The sequence below is a fragment of the Phytophthora cinnamomi genome (genome assembly GCF_018691715.1).
Source record: "Phytophthora cinnamomi strain GKB4 chromosome Unknown Contig0, whole genome shotgun sequence".
Lineage (NCBI taxonomy): Eukaryota > Oomycota > Peronosporomycetes > Peronosporales > Peronosporaceae > Phytophthora > Phytophthora cinnamomi.
The window spans coordinates 132,276-148,331 of NW_027150933.1; the positions used below are offsets into that span (position 1 = coordinate 132,276).

Here is a 16,056-nt window from a genome sequence, read left to right on the forward strand (position 1 = left end):
CACTTGCAATTGTTCCCGGTTGGAGAGCAGTTAAGACTAATACAGAGGAGAGTGGTGCCGAACGCGGGTACAAGTAAAGGCTGATGTAAGACGGAGGGCAGAACGACCAGTGCAGTTAAGAGGGCGAAACACAGCAGGGTGGTGGGGACCGTGGAGAAAGACCGCGGGGACTGCGGCGGGAGTGCGACAACCTGCCTTGGCCGTGAGGGCGGCGGAGTTCACCCGCACGCACTCGGGCTCGAGCTCCGGAGCCCGCAGCAGCAGTTAGAGGAATACGGGCTACCTGCGAGACACAGCCCACCGGCCTTTCCCGGGGCGTGGGTCGCCGATAATGTGACCTTCCCACCGTCTTTATCCGAAGGACGGCTGGTCCGACGGCCAGTAGCTGTCTGGTTAGTGTTGCGTGACTGCCCCGCACATGAATCTCCCTCATGGCATCTACCAGGTTACCTAGGCGGACGCACTACTCTATCTCCCCGGCCGCTCCGACCAGCCGACGTACAATGGGATTGCCGTGGGGGTTGGCACCGGCTACATGGTGGTCATGACAGGCGCCTTCTGGGCAGAGCCAGAGGGAGGTGGTTACTCCGGGCTTGGCGTTATGGGGAAACCCCGCTGCGGAACACGAACAGGAAATTGAGAAAAAGGACTAATGGGTTTGTTTGTGTATTGGATGTTGTTAATGAAAGCTAAGGACATGACAACGGCACGTAACGATCGTGCGGAGCGTCGCGCAGCGTCGCAGGAACGGGCGGCTGCGGCGACAGAAGCTGTAAAGCGGCAGGTGGCTTCAGCGACTCTGGAAACGGACGGCGGCGGCGTGGTGACGCTGGACGCGGCAGAGATCCACCTAACCACGGGGAACACGCCAATGAACACGGGCAATGTCGGCTCGAATGACGGTGCAGGAGGCGGCAACCAGATGACGAGTGGCGGTGACCAAAGCGAAGGAAGGAGCGGTCGTGTGGGCAGCGGCGGCGACAGCCAGCGTGGACACGGACCCGATGCGACCCATGGCAGCGACCCCACGAGGACGACTGCTGGGAGGAGCGCCGACTCGACTGGACCTGGGGGTGGTGCTGAAACGGGGACTGGGATCGGAACTACAGGGATCGGAACTGGAACGGGAGCGGGTGGTCGCTGGATCAGGACGAACACCGGTGACTATTGGGGCTGGCGGGAACCGGGGGGTGGATGGTACGCCTCAGCAGCCGATCGTGGTGCGCGAGAAGGCGAAGTCGCTTAAGTTGACCAAGTTCAAGGGCTTGGACGACGCAATGCCAGTGACAATGTGGCTGAAGACCGTGCGCGCGGAGGTGAGACGACAGGCGGTGACCATGGGCATTATCTGGCAGGACAAGCAGCTGTATCACGAGATGGCTGCACATCTCGACGGCGAAGCCCAACGATGGTTCGCTGCTGTCATGGAGACGGTACCGGAGAACGAGGAGAGCATCAGCACGCTCGCAAACATGCTCCGTGCGAAGTACATGACACAACGCACGAGCCCGGAGGTGGTAGACCTCCTCAACGCGCGACGCCAGATGAGAGGCGAGAGGCTGGTGGATTATGCGCAGGCTTTGCGCGAGATAGCTGAGCGGGGCGATGTCGGTGAGGACTGGCTAGTCAATGCCTTCCTCAAGGGCATGAGCAGCACTAAGGGTGCGACGAACGTGGGGGGCCACAGACCTCAGTCGCTGGACGAAGCGGTGATCCTGGCCGTACCGCATGTCGGCGAGTACGGCGAGGGGTATGGAGTGGGCCTGGAGACAGCGATGTCGCGCTGGGACGAGCGCGAGGCCGCAAAAAAAAGCCAACAGCCCGGACGGCGAGCACTCGACCACCAACCACGCAAACGTACTACAGGCCATGTTGGCTAGCAACAGCTGGGCCCTTGGCAGCGTTGGCGGCAGCGCAGGATCAAGAGCGGTACGGTCTGGCAGGGAATTTCGGCAATGTGGTCTGGGGGTACGGGCCAGCCAAACCACCTCGGTACGATACCGAAGGTCCTTGATTCCAACTACATTGAATGGTTGAAGAAGAATGAATTTGTTCGTGAAAAGATACCTAAGCTGTTGACTGCTCTAAATGAGCTGTACACCAATGGTATTTTTTGTGAAAAAAAATAGAGTCTGATTAGTTTGATATCCTTTAACACGCGTCGATAGTTGTAATAGTGATCGCTGAAGTCATCGCTTTGATGGAAGTATCTATGTAAGGCTAAAGTCCTGTTCATGCCTATATTTCGATTTAAAAAATCTCGAATTTCAAAGAAAACGGTCTGAAATTAAGAAATAATTAAGAATTTCATAGGATTTCCCCTAAAATTTAGAATTAGCATCCCATTGATACGAAGAAGTCATCGATGTCATCGAAGCTTTCCATTTGCGTCATCGTACGCGTTGGATGCATGATTTTAGCGATTAGGTCCTTAAAGATCTCATTTCTGAAAACGTTGTTGTATCGCCAAAACTCTTGCCCGTGTTTAGAAGCATATTCGATCTCTTCAACATAATGTGTCCGATAAGCATATCGAGTAACGTATCTAATACAGTTTGGATCAATCCTCATGATAATTTGGCGGTGAAACTCATCACTGTTTTCTTGATGCTCACATTCTGCATCGCTTGGCTCATAGATCTCATAATATTCATCATCACTTACTTCAAGTTCGTCATCATCATCATACATCAATTTTCCTATCCGCGAGCGTATTGTGTGTTTTTTTAACGAATTTTAGCACTTTTAGCCGCGATCCCAGCTTCAGTAGTTAAACCTTTGCAAAAGCAGAAGTTAATATCACAGTTGATGTCATTTCTTCCATCATGATCATACATGTCCTCACAACTACTATTAAATCTATTGGGTAGGATTTTGTTGCACATCCTTATGGGTTGGTTGGTTGGATCGTTGGATCGAATGTATGGATTATTTATACTTACTATATTTATATATTAGGATGGATCGAATTTCTATATCTCAGAAAATTTACATGGACTGCCATTGTATGAAATGATGTCGAGAGGTTTGATGGTGCTTGAAGGTGTGGAGACCAGAAGGTATCAAGAGGTGTTTTCCTCAATTTTCGATTTATTTTCTACTTTTGAAATATACGCCTTAGGGTTAGTGTCGATGGTTAAATAACACTTTGAACACAATTACATGAACTGTCCCAGATCTATACTACTCACCGGATATGCGCCGCTGGAGCGCTACGGTATTCGCTCGTTGAGCTGAACGTTGTTAGCAGCGTCGCTGACGCAGATGTGGTGTAGCAAAGCGCACAAATTAGTCCTTGCAATAGACATGTGGTGTAGTTCCACGCCAAAATACGGTGAGCGGTATGTGACCCGACACCGACTTCCGGTGGCAGCAATCAGGGCGAGCGAAGGCGTTTCAAAGTCAGAGCGGTCACGGTACTATCCAGGCGCCTCAGAGTGATAGCGGGCTGGTGTCTCAAAGTGCGAGCGGTTACGTTAATTTCCGCCGAGTTCCGAAGTCGACGAAACTGTTTCAAAATCAGATCGGAGGGGCATTGTAAAGTGAAAGCGGATATGGTAATTCTCATTGAGTCAAGAAGTCAGCGGGATCTCAAGATAGTTACATAGGGACTCAGTGAGGGATCAGTTGAGATCCGAAACTCCTTCATTTCATTAGGTATTTGTATAGGACATAGGGAATAGAGCCCTAGCGGCTTTTCAGAGAGATAACAAACACACAGAGCAGAGTTTTCCAAGTCCAACACACGTTGGGTAAGTCCCTGCGCGGGCTGGATTATGTCTGCAGTCAGCACCCGAGAGGCATAGCTTGTAGGGTGTAGACAGGTAGCGCCAAGACTCAAGTCGGCTCGGGAAGGGCAACACTCGCCGAGCGTGCCAAGGACAAGTCCCGACCAGTCTGCGGGCCGGAACACCGGATAGCCCGGGTGCTGTGACACTTTTAGCCGGGAAGCCTTTGCTCTCAGTGGCCCGTAAAAGCGCTCGCGCGCCGTCGTCCATCCTTTGGTGGAGGGCACGGGTTTGTGAGGAACTGAAGTCAGTGAGCTCAACTGACTTCCGGAGGATCCACTGGCTTGGTTGCCTGGTCTCGCCGAGGACCGCCACCGCTGTCCCGGAGGGCCAAACCGCTGGGTACAACCTAGCGCAGGCCGATACGCGCCGATTAGCTCGGCGATTGTTGTGTCTGTTGCGAGGACTAATTTGTGTGTTCTGCTACAACACATAATTCGCATTGCAATTCGCCGCTAGGGCAGCCATTCCCGGAAAAGTGGCGGAGACACGGTATTTCATTTTGATCGTTCTTGGGTAGCAAATGCGTCAGGTTAGTCGGTAACTTCGACGCGAGGGTTGGGCGCTGCTGTTGTTGCTGCGGTAGCAGCTGTTGGTGGTGGTGTCGGCTAGGTTGGTGTACTTGCCTGGGGCCACCACGCGTGTCATGGCGGATGGTGGCAGCGGAGGTCGATGCCGCCTGGCTGCGCAATTTGTATTGCTCGTCTCGGTAGCATTTGTCTCCGTAACTAATTCAGCAATCCATTGTGGAGAATCGGCGGAGATCGCGTTGACGGCAGCTGTATAATTGCCCACCAGTTGATAGACTTACTAGCTAGTGCGTGCGCCCAGTGCATTGCCGAGCCGAAGATCAACGTAGTTCAGGGTCAAACAAAAGAGTGGCCGAGGGGGCCCCGATCGGTAATCAGTCGTGCATTGACAAATCGCCGGAGTGCAGAAGCGAGGTGCCGTTCGTGTTCATACCAGAAGACGTCGGTGAAATTACGTAGGTCTGCCACTGCAGCCGACAAGTTTAAGCGGATTACCGTGTTAGTTGACGCTGTTGTGAAGTAGCCATTGCGTTGTTTCTCCATGAATCATCGGACGGAAGCACCGCGTGAGGCGAGGGGACCACCAGAGAGAGCTATAATGAATGCTGACCAGACCTGGAGTCGGTCCCGCAATCTCGTAAACAGAAACAAAGCAAAAGAATGAGATGAGTAATTCGTATCACCGCGAGGGAGCTGTGCAGAGAAGAGCCGATAGGACATCAGAATGTCTTCAGGTGGCGGGTAGAAGTTGCCCTTAATACGGTTCGTCGGGTAGACAAAGTCTTTCGTGGTCAGTGTGGCGATCTCGCGTGGCGGGCCCTTGGGAATTAACGAGTGCGGGTGACTTCCGCGTCCATCGGAATGAAAGGGCATTCAAGATGGCAGCGACATAGTACTCGCGTTAACAAACGGACTACCATTACATCCATGATATTGGCATATGTTCGGGTGGAACAGCCAGGGCCGGAGCGGCCGACCGGAATCGCGGCCCGCCTGTCACAGAGATCGGCCTCGACGCTGATTGAGCCAGAAGGGTTCCCACATTGGCTGTGAACTACGTGGGTTGCGGGAAGATAGCGTCGAACCTCGTATCGTTGTTGGGGGAAGCGCTGGTTGCCGCCGACGCAGGTGTACAGAACTGATGTGTGTGGCGAGGCGGGTGAGCGCCTTTTACCGCCCAGGTGTATAGCACGTAGCTACGGGGCTGCCCTTCCAGAGAAATACTCCTCATTCGGGATTTCCCAATGGGACCAGGCCTCGGAAGCAGCACTAGGTGCCGCAAAGAACGAGGTTGGCGTGTGACCCTGTGAATCCCTCTAGGTGTCGTTTACCTTCGGTGGGACGGAATTCACCGGTTGAGTTGTTTTCACTATGAAGATGCCTCGAGTGTAGAGCGCTTAAGTTACTTCAAACACGACTGGGGGCGAAATCACAGGTAACCCTTCCTAGATAACCAAAAATACAGAGAGTAAATATGCAAATATACAGCCGCTACTTATTCTTTTGGACCCTTGAGCGCGGGGGGGGGGGGGGGGGGGGTCCGTACACCAATCTACTTGAGTTTCTTCCGGATCACTGGTCAAACCCGGATGCACCCTTCACTCACGCGCACCAGCTCCCACAAGGAGATAATTAACTCCAAACAGAAGACTTTAAGAAAGCTCAACTCCAAAAGGAGGACAACCTTCAGTCAAACAATATACAGTCCTATCACACAGTAGTCAATCGATTGGATCCAGGGGTGACTACACACAACCTCCTAAAAACGCAGTTTATATGAAATATGGGGTCTCCAAAAGGAGAACCAACAACTGGAATATGAAATACTTCGAGGCGCGCGTCGCCCGATCACCGCCTAACTTGGTCTTAGCCTTTGGGAGAGTGCAGCGGAGGTATTCGCGGTCACGACGCGTCCAAACGCAGGCCTCATCGCTTAGAGCCGCTGGCAGGGTTGGTTTCTCCGGGCAAGGTTTGTCCCTCTTACTGCTTTACAGCACAACTTCGTCTCTAAGGTATCAGCAGCACTTGCGGTCTCTTCTTGCAAATTGAACTATCTGGTTATCTAGTCTGTTAGGCATGTGTACCTACGGTCTCTATGGAAGCAGTCATTTTATCTTGAATTCACTATGGTCACGTCGCACGTCGAGCAGGTCATGGATCGGGAAGGAATCTGGTCGGTGCGTAACATATCCTGGTCGGTCGTCGTGGTCTGTCGTTAACACCTTGTCTGGACTATACTTGGCACGGGGAAGGACTTTCTGGGTGCAAATCAGGCGACGACTGGTCGCTCCGTCGGGGGTCGGCATCCGGAGCTTGGCGTTCGGAGTTCTCTTCGTCTGGAGTCGTAAACTTGGGGATTCTGGAGATGACTTACGTTCAGTATGCTCTACCTCTAAATGCTCTTGGGCAGCCTCCTTTCGCACTTCACCTCCGCTGGCTTGGGCTCTCAGCTTGTGCGTGCCCCTGCTCTCCACCATGGTTGACGATCTCCAGCGTCACAGGTCTTTTTCTGGACCCATCGCAGGCAGGGTTACCGGATAGGCGTTTGGGCAATTTCTGAGGAGCCGCTTCGTGTCAACCGTCCCTTTCATCCCAAGCTCTCATAAAGGAATTTACCTACGAGCTGATAGGTTGCGATGAGACCACGATCGCAAGGCGCACGAAGATGTCCAAATGCCGGGCTGCTCCGGACGGCGGTACAGCTTGCGGAGGTCGCTTTCTTTCTTTAGCCTACGTCGCGTCAGCCGGTTGGGTTCGAAACCATCCTTCGGAAACTTCTTTCATCGAAACGCAGCCAGAACAAGATTTCCCGGCAAGCAACCAAGATCATGGTCGCAACGCGCACCGCGAGCAGTGCCCCGGATGGGGCCGGCTCCGCCGAACCCAGCGTAGGCTCAGGGTCCTCCGCCCCGAAGGACGGGCGCAGCTCCAGAGATGGGAGCGAGGAGGAAGAGGAGGAGACGGAGCAGCAAGCGTCCGGCTCGACAGGGGGGTCCCCGGACTCCAGGGCCCACGGCCAAGCTTCAGCGTCCTCGCCCAGCGGCAACTCGTCGAACCCGGCAAGCCAGCCGCAGGGTCCGAGCGCAGGAGTCCAAGAGCCTTCAAGCACTAAGTGTGAATTGAGCGAATGCTCTCCAAATGCAAGATCACCTCTCTTCCGGACAGGGCTCTTCGTCACGCAAGCCCAGCACATACTCCTTCCCGGCAGAGCAGCCTTCGGACGTCACGGTGCGGGTCGTCGGCGTTCCGGCGACGGAGAAGCACAACAACGGCAAAACGTTTCTGCAGGATGGCTTCGGTGGTTTGGAGGCCCTGGTCCAAATGGAGAGTCTGGGAGCCAGCGAGCTGGTCCACTTGTACGATTTTTTTGAGGACAACGACGTCATCGGGGATTACATCCTGACTTCGCGTGAGAATCCGCTGAGTGAGACCGGGCTCACGTCTCAGCTCGAGAGTTTCGCCGTCAAGCGTGAGCTGGCCAGTATCCTGTCCCAATTCGACGCCAAGCAACTGGCTTACCGGACGTTTGGGACGGTGTCTCTCCTCCGGATGACCGCAAGGTAAGACCGGGTCAAGTGTCGGCTCGCTGAAGATGAGGATGCCAAGGCGAATGTGGATCTTCACGACGAAGTCATCCGACTCAAGCGCGAGCAGCAATTCCAGACCAGCTACTGGATCAAGAAGGTGGCTGAGCTTCAAAGGGAGAAGACTGAGGCTCTGTCCCAGAGCCGCTCGGACTTCCTCCTCCTCGTGGAAGAGCGGGAGAAGGACGTCAACAGTCTCCGCGATCAAGTCCGCGATCTCAAGGCTGAGATGGAAGTGGTGCAGTCGACTCGGGCAGCGTCCGGTCCACGATCGCGTCTCCGGACAGCGCATGTGATGAATTTTCTTCAGGACAACGCGACGGTGGTGATGAACTGGGCCCTACTTCGCGACCTTCTGGACCACTTGGAATCTGGAACGCAAGTCCCTCGCGAGTGGCAGACGGTCATCACTGTCATGGCCTACGACAATCTCGTCTTCCAAGCTCCTCCGTTCGTTCGGATGGATCCTCCTGCGGACGACGGCGACGAAGAGACCAAGGAAAGGGGTCCTCCAGGCTCAGTCATCGACCTGTCTCAAGATCCGTCTTCGAAGACGTCCGGGTCCAAGCGCACGCGCTCCGGCAAGCAGAAGTCCTCGCCCAAGTCGTCCAAGTCAAGCAAGAAGGCAGCTCCGGACGTCGCTCAAGACTTTCCGACGGACTGGATCGAGACTCGGACGCCAGCTGTCGCCCTGCAGAATCTTCTATGCCGTTGACTTCAGCGCAAGCTCGGGCACACCTGGCTGACTACCCAGTCGTCTGGAAGAAACTGCGCGCAGACGTCCAGCTCATGATGGAGGACGGCCTGGAATATCCGGACGCGCTGAACGTGGTGGGGCAGGACAAGTGTCTCTACACGAGGTTTCACCTGTACGAACTCGTCCTCATGTTGCTGTCGGTGATGTATTGGCATCGTCTGGATACTACATCGTGACCAAGTATATCCCGCGTCGATACTTGACCGTCGCCTTGACGTCTCTCGAAACCCTGGTCAGAAGTGAAGGGCACCTTCCAGAATGGGATTCGCTTCCAAACCTCCACCCAGACGAAGCTGAGCTGGAGACGTTGGAGCTCAAGGAAGACGAAAAGTTCGAGGTCGAGGACAAGGACGAGGAGTACGACCCACAGCAGGATCCAGATGACGGTGTCGATGACGAGTATGACGATGAGGATGATGATTCTGGAAATGACAGCCCGCCAAGCATTGCCAAGCGAACTTCCATGAGTGGGAGTCTGAGTACTTCTTCTGCGGAGCCAGGCGCACCGAAGAAGTTCAAGTCGAAGAAGTCGAAGAAGTCGCAGTCTGAACTCCAGTCAGGGAGCGAGTCGGAGTCCCACGCAGAGGTCAAGTCGAGGTCCAAGTCTGGCTCTGAAATCGAGTCCACGACGAAGTCCAAGCGTTCCAAGCGACGCAACTCCGGTGGTCCGACGGAGCTCGCTGCCAAAGGTGCAGACAACCTGACGGCGGACGAGGACCGGCTTATCGAAACGCCGGGTCCAACCGTAAACTCTTGGATGTACTTCGGAGTTCTCATGAAGTCGGGCGACCCCACTGCGCACGCTCCACATCAGACACCCGGGTTCCCAGATTTCATTCCGAACGCCACAACTTGAATATTCTGAAGGAGCAGTGCGCACCTGATGAGCTGCGGGAATTCATGGGAACGCGTCTCTGGGAGAAGATGATGGACTTGCGCCGTGGAGAGTTCTACTTCCACCGTCGGACAAGTATGGGCGACCGCGCAGTCAGGCTCATCGAGGCCTGGGTCGACATGATAGTCGGCACTCCTCTGGGTCGTGTTGGACCGGGACTCCAGTTCCAACAACATCCGAAGAGTGTGTGCCAGACGGATCAAGAATCACGAGAGCCTCAAGAAGCACGTCGCCACGAAGGAGCGGCAGATGGCCGGGCCCGACATTTGGAAGTTCCCCAAGCACATCTGCTACTGGATCCTGATGAGGCAAGACGACACCAAGCCCGGTACCAACCTGCGTTACTCCCTGAACGAGCTGATGGAGCAACCTCAGCATCCTGGTACATCGACCCAGTCGAAGGAAACGGCAGGGGTGGTTGCAGACACACCGTCTATGCCACTATCACACGCTGCGAAAGTCTTCACTGTGGTCGAGGTCAAGAACCATGGACGGAGAGCGTCTGAGCCCAGAAGTCGACGGTGACACCTCTCCGAATGATGATGAGCCTAGCAGACCCATGACGCCTTTAGAGTATCAGGCTGAACGATGGAGACGCATCCCGACTCACCCGGATCAAGACCATTACCTGTCTGAGATCAAGTCATTCCTGAAAGGAGATGTCGAGAGGTTCTCGCCGAGGAGACTCCACAAGATCGCAAAAGTGGCGGACCTGTTTGCGCTGGATGCACGGGACGTCCTCTGCCCTCTAGCTTGTTCAACCCGAGGCCGCCCTCGTGACTTTGTAGATGAACTGAAACTGGTGATTCCGGAGCCCTTACGCCCAGATATGCTACATTATGTACACGAAGACTTTCAAGGCGGTCACCAAGGCAGCACCCGGAGTTACGAGAAGCTTCGTTCCGAGTTCTACTAGCAGCGGATGTACGCCGATGTTGAACACTGCGTGAAAGAGCGTGTCGACTGTGCAAGTGGAAAGGGACGGCCTCCCAATATAGGCCCGTCGCCCGGGAATATCGAGCCCAGACTTCCGTTTGAAGTTGTCTCGATGGATTTTGTGACTCACATGCCGGAATCCGAACGTAGGGACACTTTCCTGTTGCCATTCCAAGACGACTTTTCTGGATTCGTGATGTGTAAGCCCATGAGGTCTACCACTGCTCAAGACGTGGCCGAAGTCTACGAAGAGTGCGTATGTCGGAGATTCGGGGCGAGCTCCATGGTCAAACATGATCAGGATCCCCGTTTTATGAGCGAAGTCTTCACGCAGTTTCGAAAACTTCTGGGGAGCACGCAACGAGTTACTCTCGCGTATCGCCCGCAAGCCAATGGCCAGCAGGAGAGGTCTGTCCAGATAGTTGTTCGGGGTATCCGAGCATACATCGCCGAGGCCGACCAGAGCTACTGGGACGATCACAGCTACTGGGACGACCACACAGAGAGGCTCATGTTTGCTATGAACACCTCGTTCGATGCCACGCGTCTGGACACACTATTCTACCTGGTACACGGCTGGGACGCTCAAGGGACATTGTCGGCTATGTTGGGTCCGAAACCCTCTAGCATTCCGGAGAAAACGGCCTACGAGTGGCGCCGGAAGATTCAGCGGCAGTATATTCATGTGCTGAGGACCTGCGGAAGAAGGCAAAGCGCCAGCGGTCAGAATCCCAGACGCAGAAGTGGAGAGAGTTGTCCGACAGATTGAAGTCTGGATTCGAGAAGGGAGAATTGATTTGGTTATACATTTCGAAGGTCCAACCTGGCCTCAGTCGGAAACTCGCTCACATGTGGCATGGACCCTTCCGGATAGAGGAAATGCACGATGACTTTCGGGTCAAACTCAAGATCCATGACACTGGATACCGGGTCAACCCCTGGGTCCATGTAAGCCGACTTAAGCCTCGTGCCCTCTTCCCGAAACGTCCAACCACGGAGGTTGAGGTGTCTGAAGACGATGGTTTTGACGCTGCCCTACTACAGCTTGGAGCCCGACCCGACGCCGCAGGTTATCAGGGCGCCTGAGTCATGCAAGCACGTAGTACATACGTACCCTCTCGAAATATCAGTCCTATAAAGACAAAAGGATAACATCAATTTTTAATTGCGTCATATCGATTATGGTCCAACACATTTACGACACTAAAAAAACTGCCTCTCGTGCACTTTGGGCTGGTCGCACCAGTAGAGCCGGGGGCTTCACATGAGGATCCGCGGAGGGAAGGATCTCAGCGAGCATGAGACCTCGGGTGGTGGCCGATACTTTAGTTAGACGAACTGTAACTACGGTTTAGGCTAGTGTATGTGACAGCTCTGGGCGTGCGACCGTACGCCCACATCTCGGTTGCAGGTTGGTCAGGATTGTTCTAAACCAAGCGGCTAGTCTACGATAAGTGAGGATTCGTTCCTACCCAACAAAATACGAGGTCTTAAGCGCTCTGAAGTGTTCTGTCTGCGGCGGTATCCCTTTGTTGTGTGACACGTCGGCTAAACGTGAGAGTAACTGCAAGGTCCGGCTCACGTAGTTACAGAGACGGGTGAAGGCAGTGGCCAGGAGCGTGATTAGCGATGACGCGGGATGTAACATGTCTATTGGTGACGTATCGACCGAGTGAACGGTGGATCTGGAGAGCGCGTGCGTCCGCAGCAATGGTCCTCGTCTCGCATGTCTACATATTCGGATTTCGAGGCGTAAGACGGGCCTACAGACCAGCCCAGGCTGCGGCTGCCTGAAAATGCCTCCTTCAAAGCCGATACGTACCATACACCACCTCCCTAGCTACTATTCCTACCAATGTGCTTGCACCCTCAGGTGGACCGGCTAACATGAATCGCTGGTTGTTATTCACCTGGGGCCTTCGACTGGAAATAAGTGGACAAGAGACCGTGTCCCGGACTCAGTCTGCGAAAGGGAAGATAATCCGTCATAATATATGTGTTATATGCCCGTTATTTACGTGTCGATATGATAATTTTGTTTATTTTTAGTTTTTATAGCGCGCGGCGCAGATATTGGGCATTCACCTGCGTGTCAAAGTGGTGTCCTCAAGGTACTAGCCAAGAAGGCTGACTCACATACGCGAGACAAGTTCGCTTCCCTTCACGTTTGCGAGAGAGGGAGCTATTCACGAACCTGCACGTGTACGGAGGGAAGGCATCGCCTATCGCATCCTCAAACGAAGGGATGTGTCAAAGCGTACATATGAGAAATATGGTGCGACCTCTCACATTGGCTGCATACGACAATACCTAATGAACCCACAGCCCAGTGGGCTCCGCCCCTGCCCAGACAAGATCATTCCGCATTTCGCCGAGTAGAGAGCAGAGCTAACCACAACAATAAAGCCAGCCTTTGCTCACGCATATCTAAGTCTCGACTGTCTGTGAGCTTAGAACAAGTACAAATTCTCATTGTACACCTTACTGACAGCGTCCCCACCTGCGTTTAATGATTATTCAACGAGGTAAGTTGGACATCATCTCGCGTCAGATGCCCGTGGACATCTACATGTATAAATGCAAACTCAAGTTCGTTAGCTAGAGTTAAATTAAACATTGCAATGTGCGCTAGAAAAATCTATACGATTGGGGCGAATGGGAAAATAGGAGAGCTATCCCAGCTCCCGCGAAGCCATAGTACTTGAGTCGGAAATTGTATGTAACTAATTTCTAGCGTCGCCCCGATTCATATTTGGCGATGACTTTGTCGACAGGATCAGACAACAGTCGACCATCATCGGTCGCTAGATCAAAACCGAAAAACCCAGCTCGGTTCTCACGCGTCGACAAGTGTAGTAGCAATACCCGGTTGGTGTGAGTATATGCTTGCGTTGGATAGACGCCGTTCATCACCGGGATAAGCCTCAATTCATCAGTAAACTTTGTCCACACACGACAAGTATGTTGACCATGTCGCCTAGTGGGTTGTTTTTGATCTGTTGGGTAGCAGTCGCCCCGGTTGTCTTCTATCTTGAAATGCCACATTCAGTTTATGACATCCTGCTATCAGTTTGAGGGGGACGAACCCGCTACTAAAGTTGCTCTTGATGGCAAGTCCCCCCATCAGTGTGCGAGGCCTCATGTTCACTCTCTGTCGTTTGTTGCCGTGTGCCAGGACAGCTACCAACTTCTTGTGCGACAATAAAAGCGCGTCTGCAGATTTTGAGTGTGCACCGAACTTGAAGGTGAGCGACGATTGCGTGTTGTCAATAGAACGCAACATATTTCCAACTTCTTGCAACAACCTTGGCCAGTCGCAAGGATTAATGGAGGTACACACATCAGAACACCACCCTGATGTGAGGGCCTCGTCTTAGGGGGGAAAAAATTAGGTAAACGCAGTACGTCTTGCAAAAAAAATACATTTTCATACATCCCAAAAATAGTATTTGTCTTGAAGAATGTGCGCTCGAAGCCCCGGCGAAGCATCTCCGGTGACGCTAGAGGGGCGTTTTGTTTGTGATAACGAACACAAGTATTTGAGTGTAGGTGTGGTGGATGTGGTAATGTCCGACCAAATGACAAACATTCCCAAGCTCGTTGAGTTTATCGTCCAAAAGTTTATTTGGCGCTTACTGCATATTTGATAAATATTGGCGTTTCGGCATCCGTGCTTTCTCGGACATGGCTGGAAATCAACCTCGGGGTCGTCGTCGGTGCCGGCGACGCCGAAAAGTTGACTTGGCCTTCTTCTCCCTTCTCTTAGTGCCCAGTCGATCGCCACCTAGATGGGGGTGCCTCTGATCGGCTGCGCGAGACATCGCTTGAACTTGGCTATTCACCAAGTTTTGGCCAATCATCAGCATCTTCTCGAAGAAGTCAGCTATTGGATGGGTCAGCTGAGGTATTACACCAACAGCGCTGACTTGGCTAAGTATACGCTTTTCGGCCCGCCCAAATGAACACCACTCGGTGGACCTCGGTGTACGACTAGCTGTCGCGCTACATGCGCATTCAAGAAGCCGTGACGATGGTAACTGGGGTGGAAGGTTAGCTTTCCACTGCTTGAGTAGCGGTACGCTGGTTACATAGTCACTTAGTGATTGTACTCTAAACGCACAAGTGAGGCTGAGAGTCACTCAAATCGAAAAGAATTAGGCCAACTTTCTGATTCTAATGAGATAACCTTAATCAAGATCCTAAAATGTGGTTTTGCATATCTTCAAACGTAAAAATACGGTATGGTCTTTGCATCGTTCGTCACGGGATGTATGGAGTGCTCTTAAATTCAACACAGTTAATTAAGAAAAATCTGAAGATACTATTGCGCTCTTGGCTAAATGGAGGACTCTCCGTTCTTTGAGGTTGCCAATTTTGTTCCTATTCGACATTTGCTACCCTGCCCAAATAGAATCATGAAATTACGAGCCAACCGTATCTATAAAGGCGAACCTGAGGTTCCGTTTGGAGATGTGTGAGTATCGAGACGTTTGGCTCAAAGCTATTGAGGACGTCCAATTAACACCAGCCCGTTCATTGTCGTAGTCGAAACTTCTAGAACAGGCTTGTAGCCAGATCGCGGCGTACAGTTTACAAACACCGCAGACTGATCGACCTGAAGATGTAACTTCTATTGTTGCTGTGAAATTGCATCATCCGTATCTTTAGGTCGTTTCACATGCGATTTTCACATCCTGCAATCTGGTAGTTGGATGCATTGAACCGGCCTAAGTACCGACCCCCGTTACAATCCGTGTCCCAATGATATGAGTGTAATGACCAAAAATAATTTTCAAAAACAAACAGCCACACTCAGAAGGCTCTGCCTTAGTATTCATATCCCAACCTCTTTCTGGAATCTTCATTCGATGCGCGAGATAAAATACCATTGATAGAATCTCTGTGTATGTAGCAGACTATCGTCGCTCTCGTCTGCCACGAGGTTCATATAGTTGACCGGTAGCTTTCCTGGTAATGACGCGAGCAATGTGCACATGCTTAACACATGCGCAAGAGCATCATATTGCTGCGAACCATGCTTTCGTGTAGGTTTCGCTGGTTTATCTGTGTGAGAAAATGTTCCACCCCTATTCAGCATGAACGTTGTTTTGAGTGTTTGGGAGGTTGAAGCCGGAGTCCACTGGGGTTCGTTGAGACACCCCGCCGACCTGAGGAGGCCCATCCCCCCTTCTGATTTAATACATTTCATTAAACTTATTAGGTGTAGGTGAGTAATATAAATGTGTAATATAAGTAATCTTGAACTGGAGGCAGGTGCCAAAAATTACAATTGTACCCGCCCTTACGAGAAACTCGTAACCGCTCAAGATGTCCACCCAAGATTAAGAAAATCAAGATAAGTCCTCCACTCCCGTTGATTGGAGGACGAGTTCAAGTGTTGTGACGCAGTTACCCACTCGAGATGAATTACTGAAACAGCAACACGCGAGGAGACCTCATTTTCGAGAGCCAACAAGTCTCCAATCGAAAATGCGGCGCCATATTGCAGCTCGTAAAGCATATCGCCACGGAAAACGTGTGGCGAATCCAAGTGGAGTGATTTCAG

The 16,056-nt window shown here is 52.5% G+C and overlaps 2 protein-coding genes across 2 annotated transcripts; both read left to right on the forward strand.

Moving 5' to 3' along the window:
* Window positions 1–385: 385 nt before the first annotated feature.
* IUM83_01719 (Retrovirus Polyprotein) lies at window positions 386–1,880 on the forward strand (the record flags this gene model as incomplete). The annotated part of the gene is made up of 5 exons (XM_067925593.1): window positions 386–392; window positions 446–498; window positions 552–578; window positions 695–1,076; window positions 1,150–1,880. The coding sequence occupies 5 exons, from the start codon at window positions 386–388 to the stop codon at window positions 1,878–1,880; spliced, it is 1,200 nt and encodes a 399-aa protein (XP_067800687.1).
* Window positions 1,881–7,146: 5,266 nt separating this feature from the next.
* On the forward strand, window positions 7,147–9,515 carry IUM83_01720 (uncharacterized protein; the record flags this gene model as incomplete). The annotated part of the gene is made up of 5 exons (XM_067925594.1): window positions 7,147–7,393; window positions 7,464–7,787; window positions 7,884–8,612; window positions 8,681–8,804; window positions 8,897–9,515. 5 exons carry the CDS (start codon window positions 7,147–7,149, stop codon window positions 9,513–9,515), a joined length of 2,043 nt encoding a protein of 680 aa, XP_067801154.1.
* Between the last annotated feature and the right edge of the window lie 6,541 nt (window positions 9,516–16,056).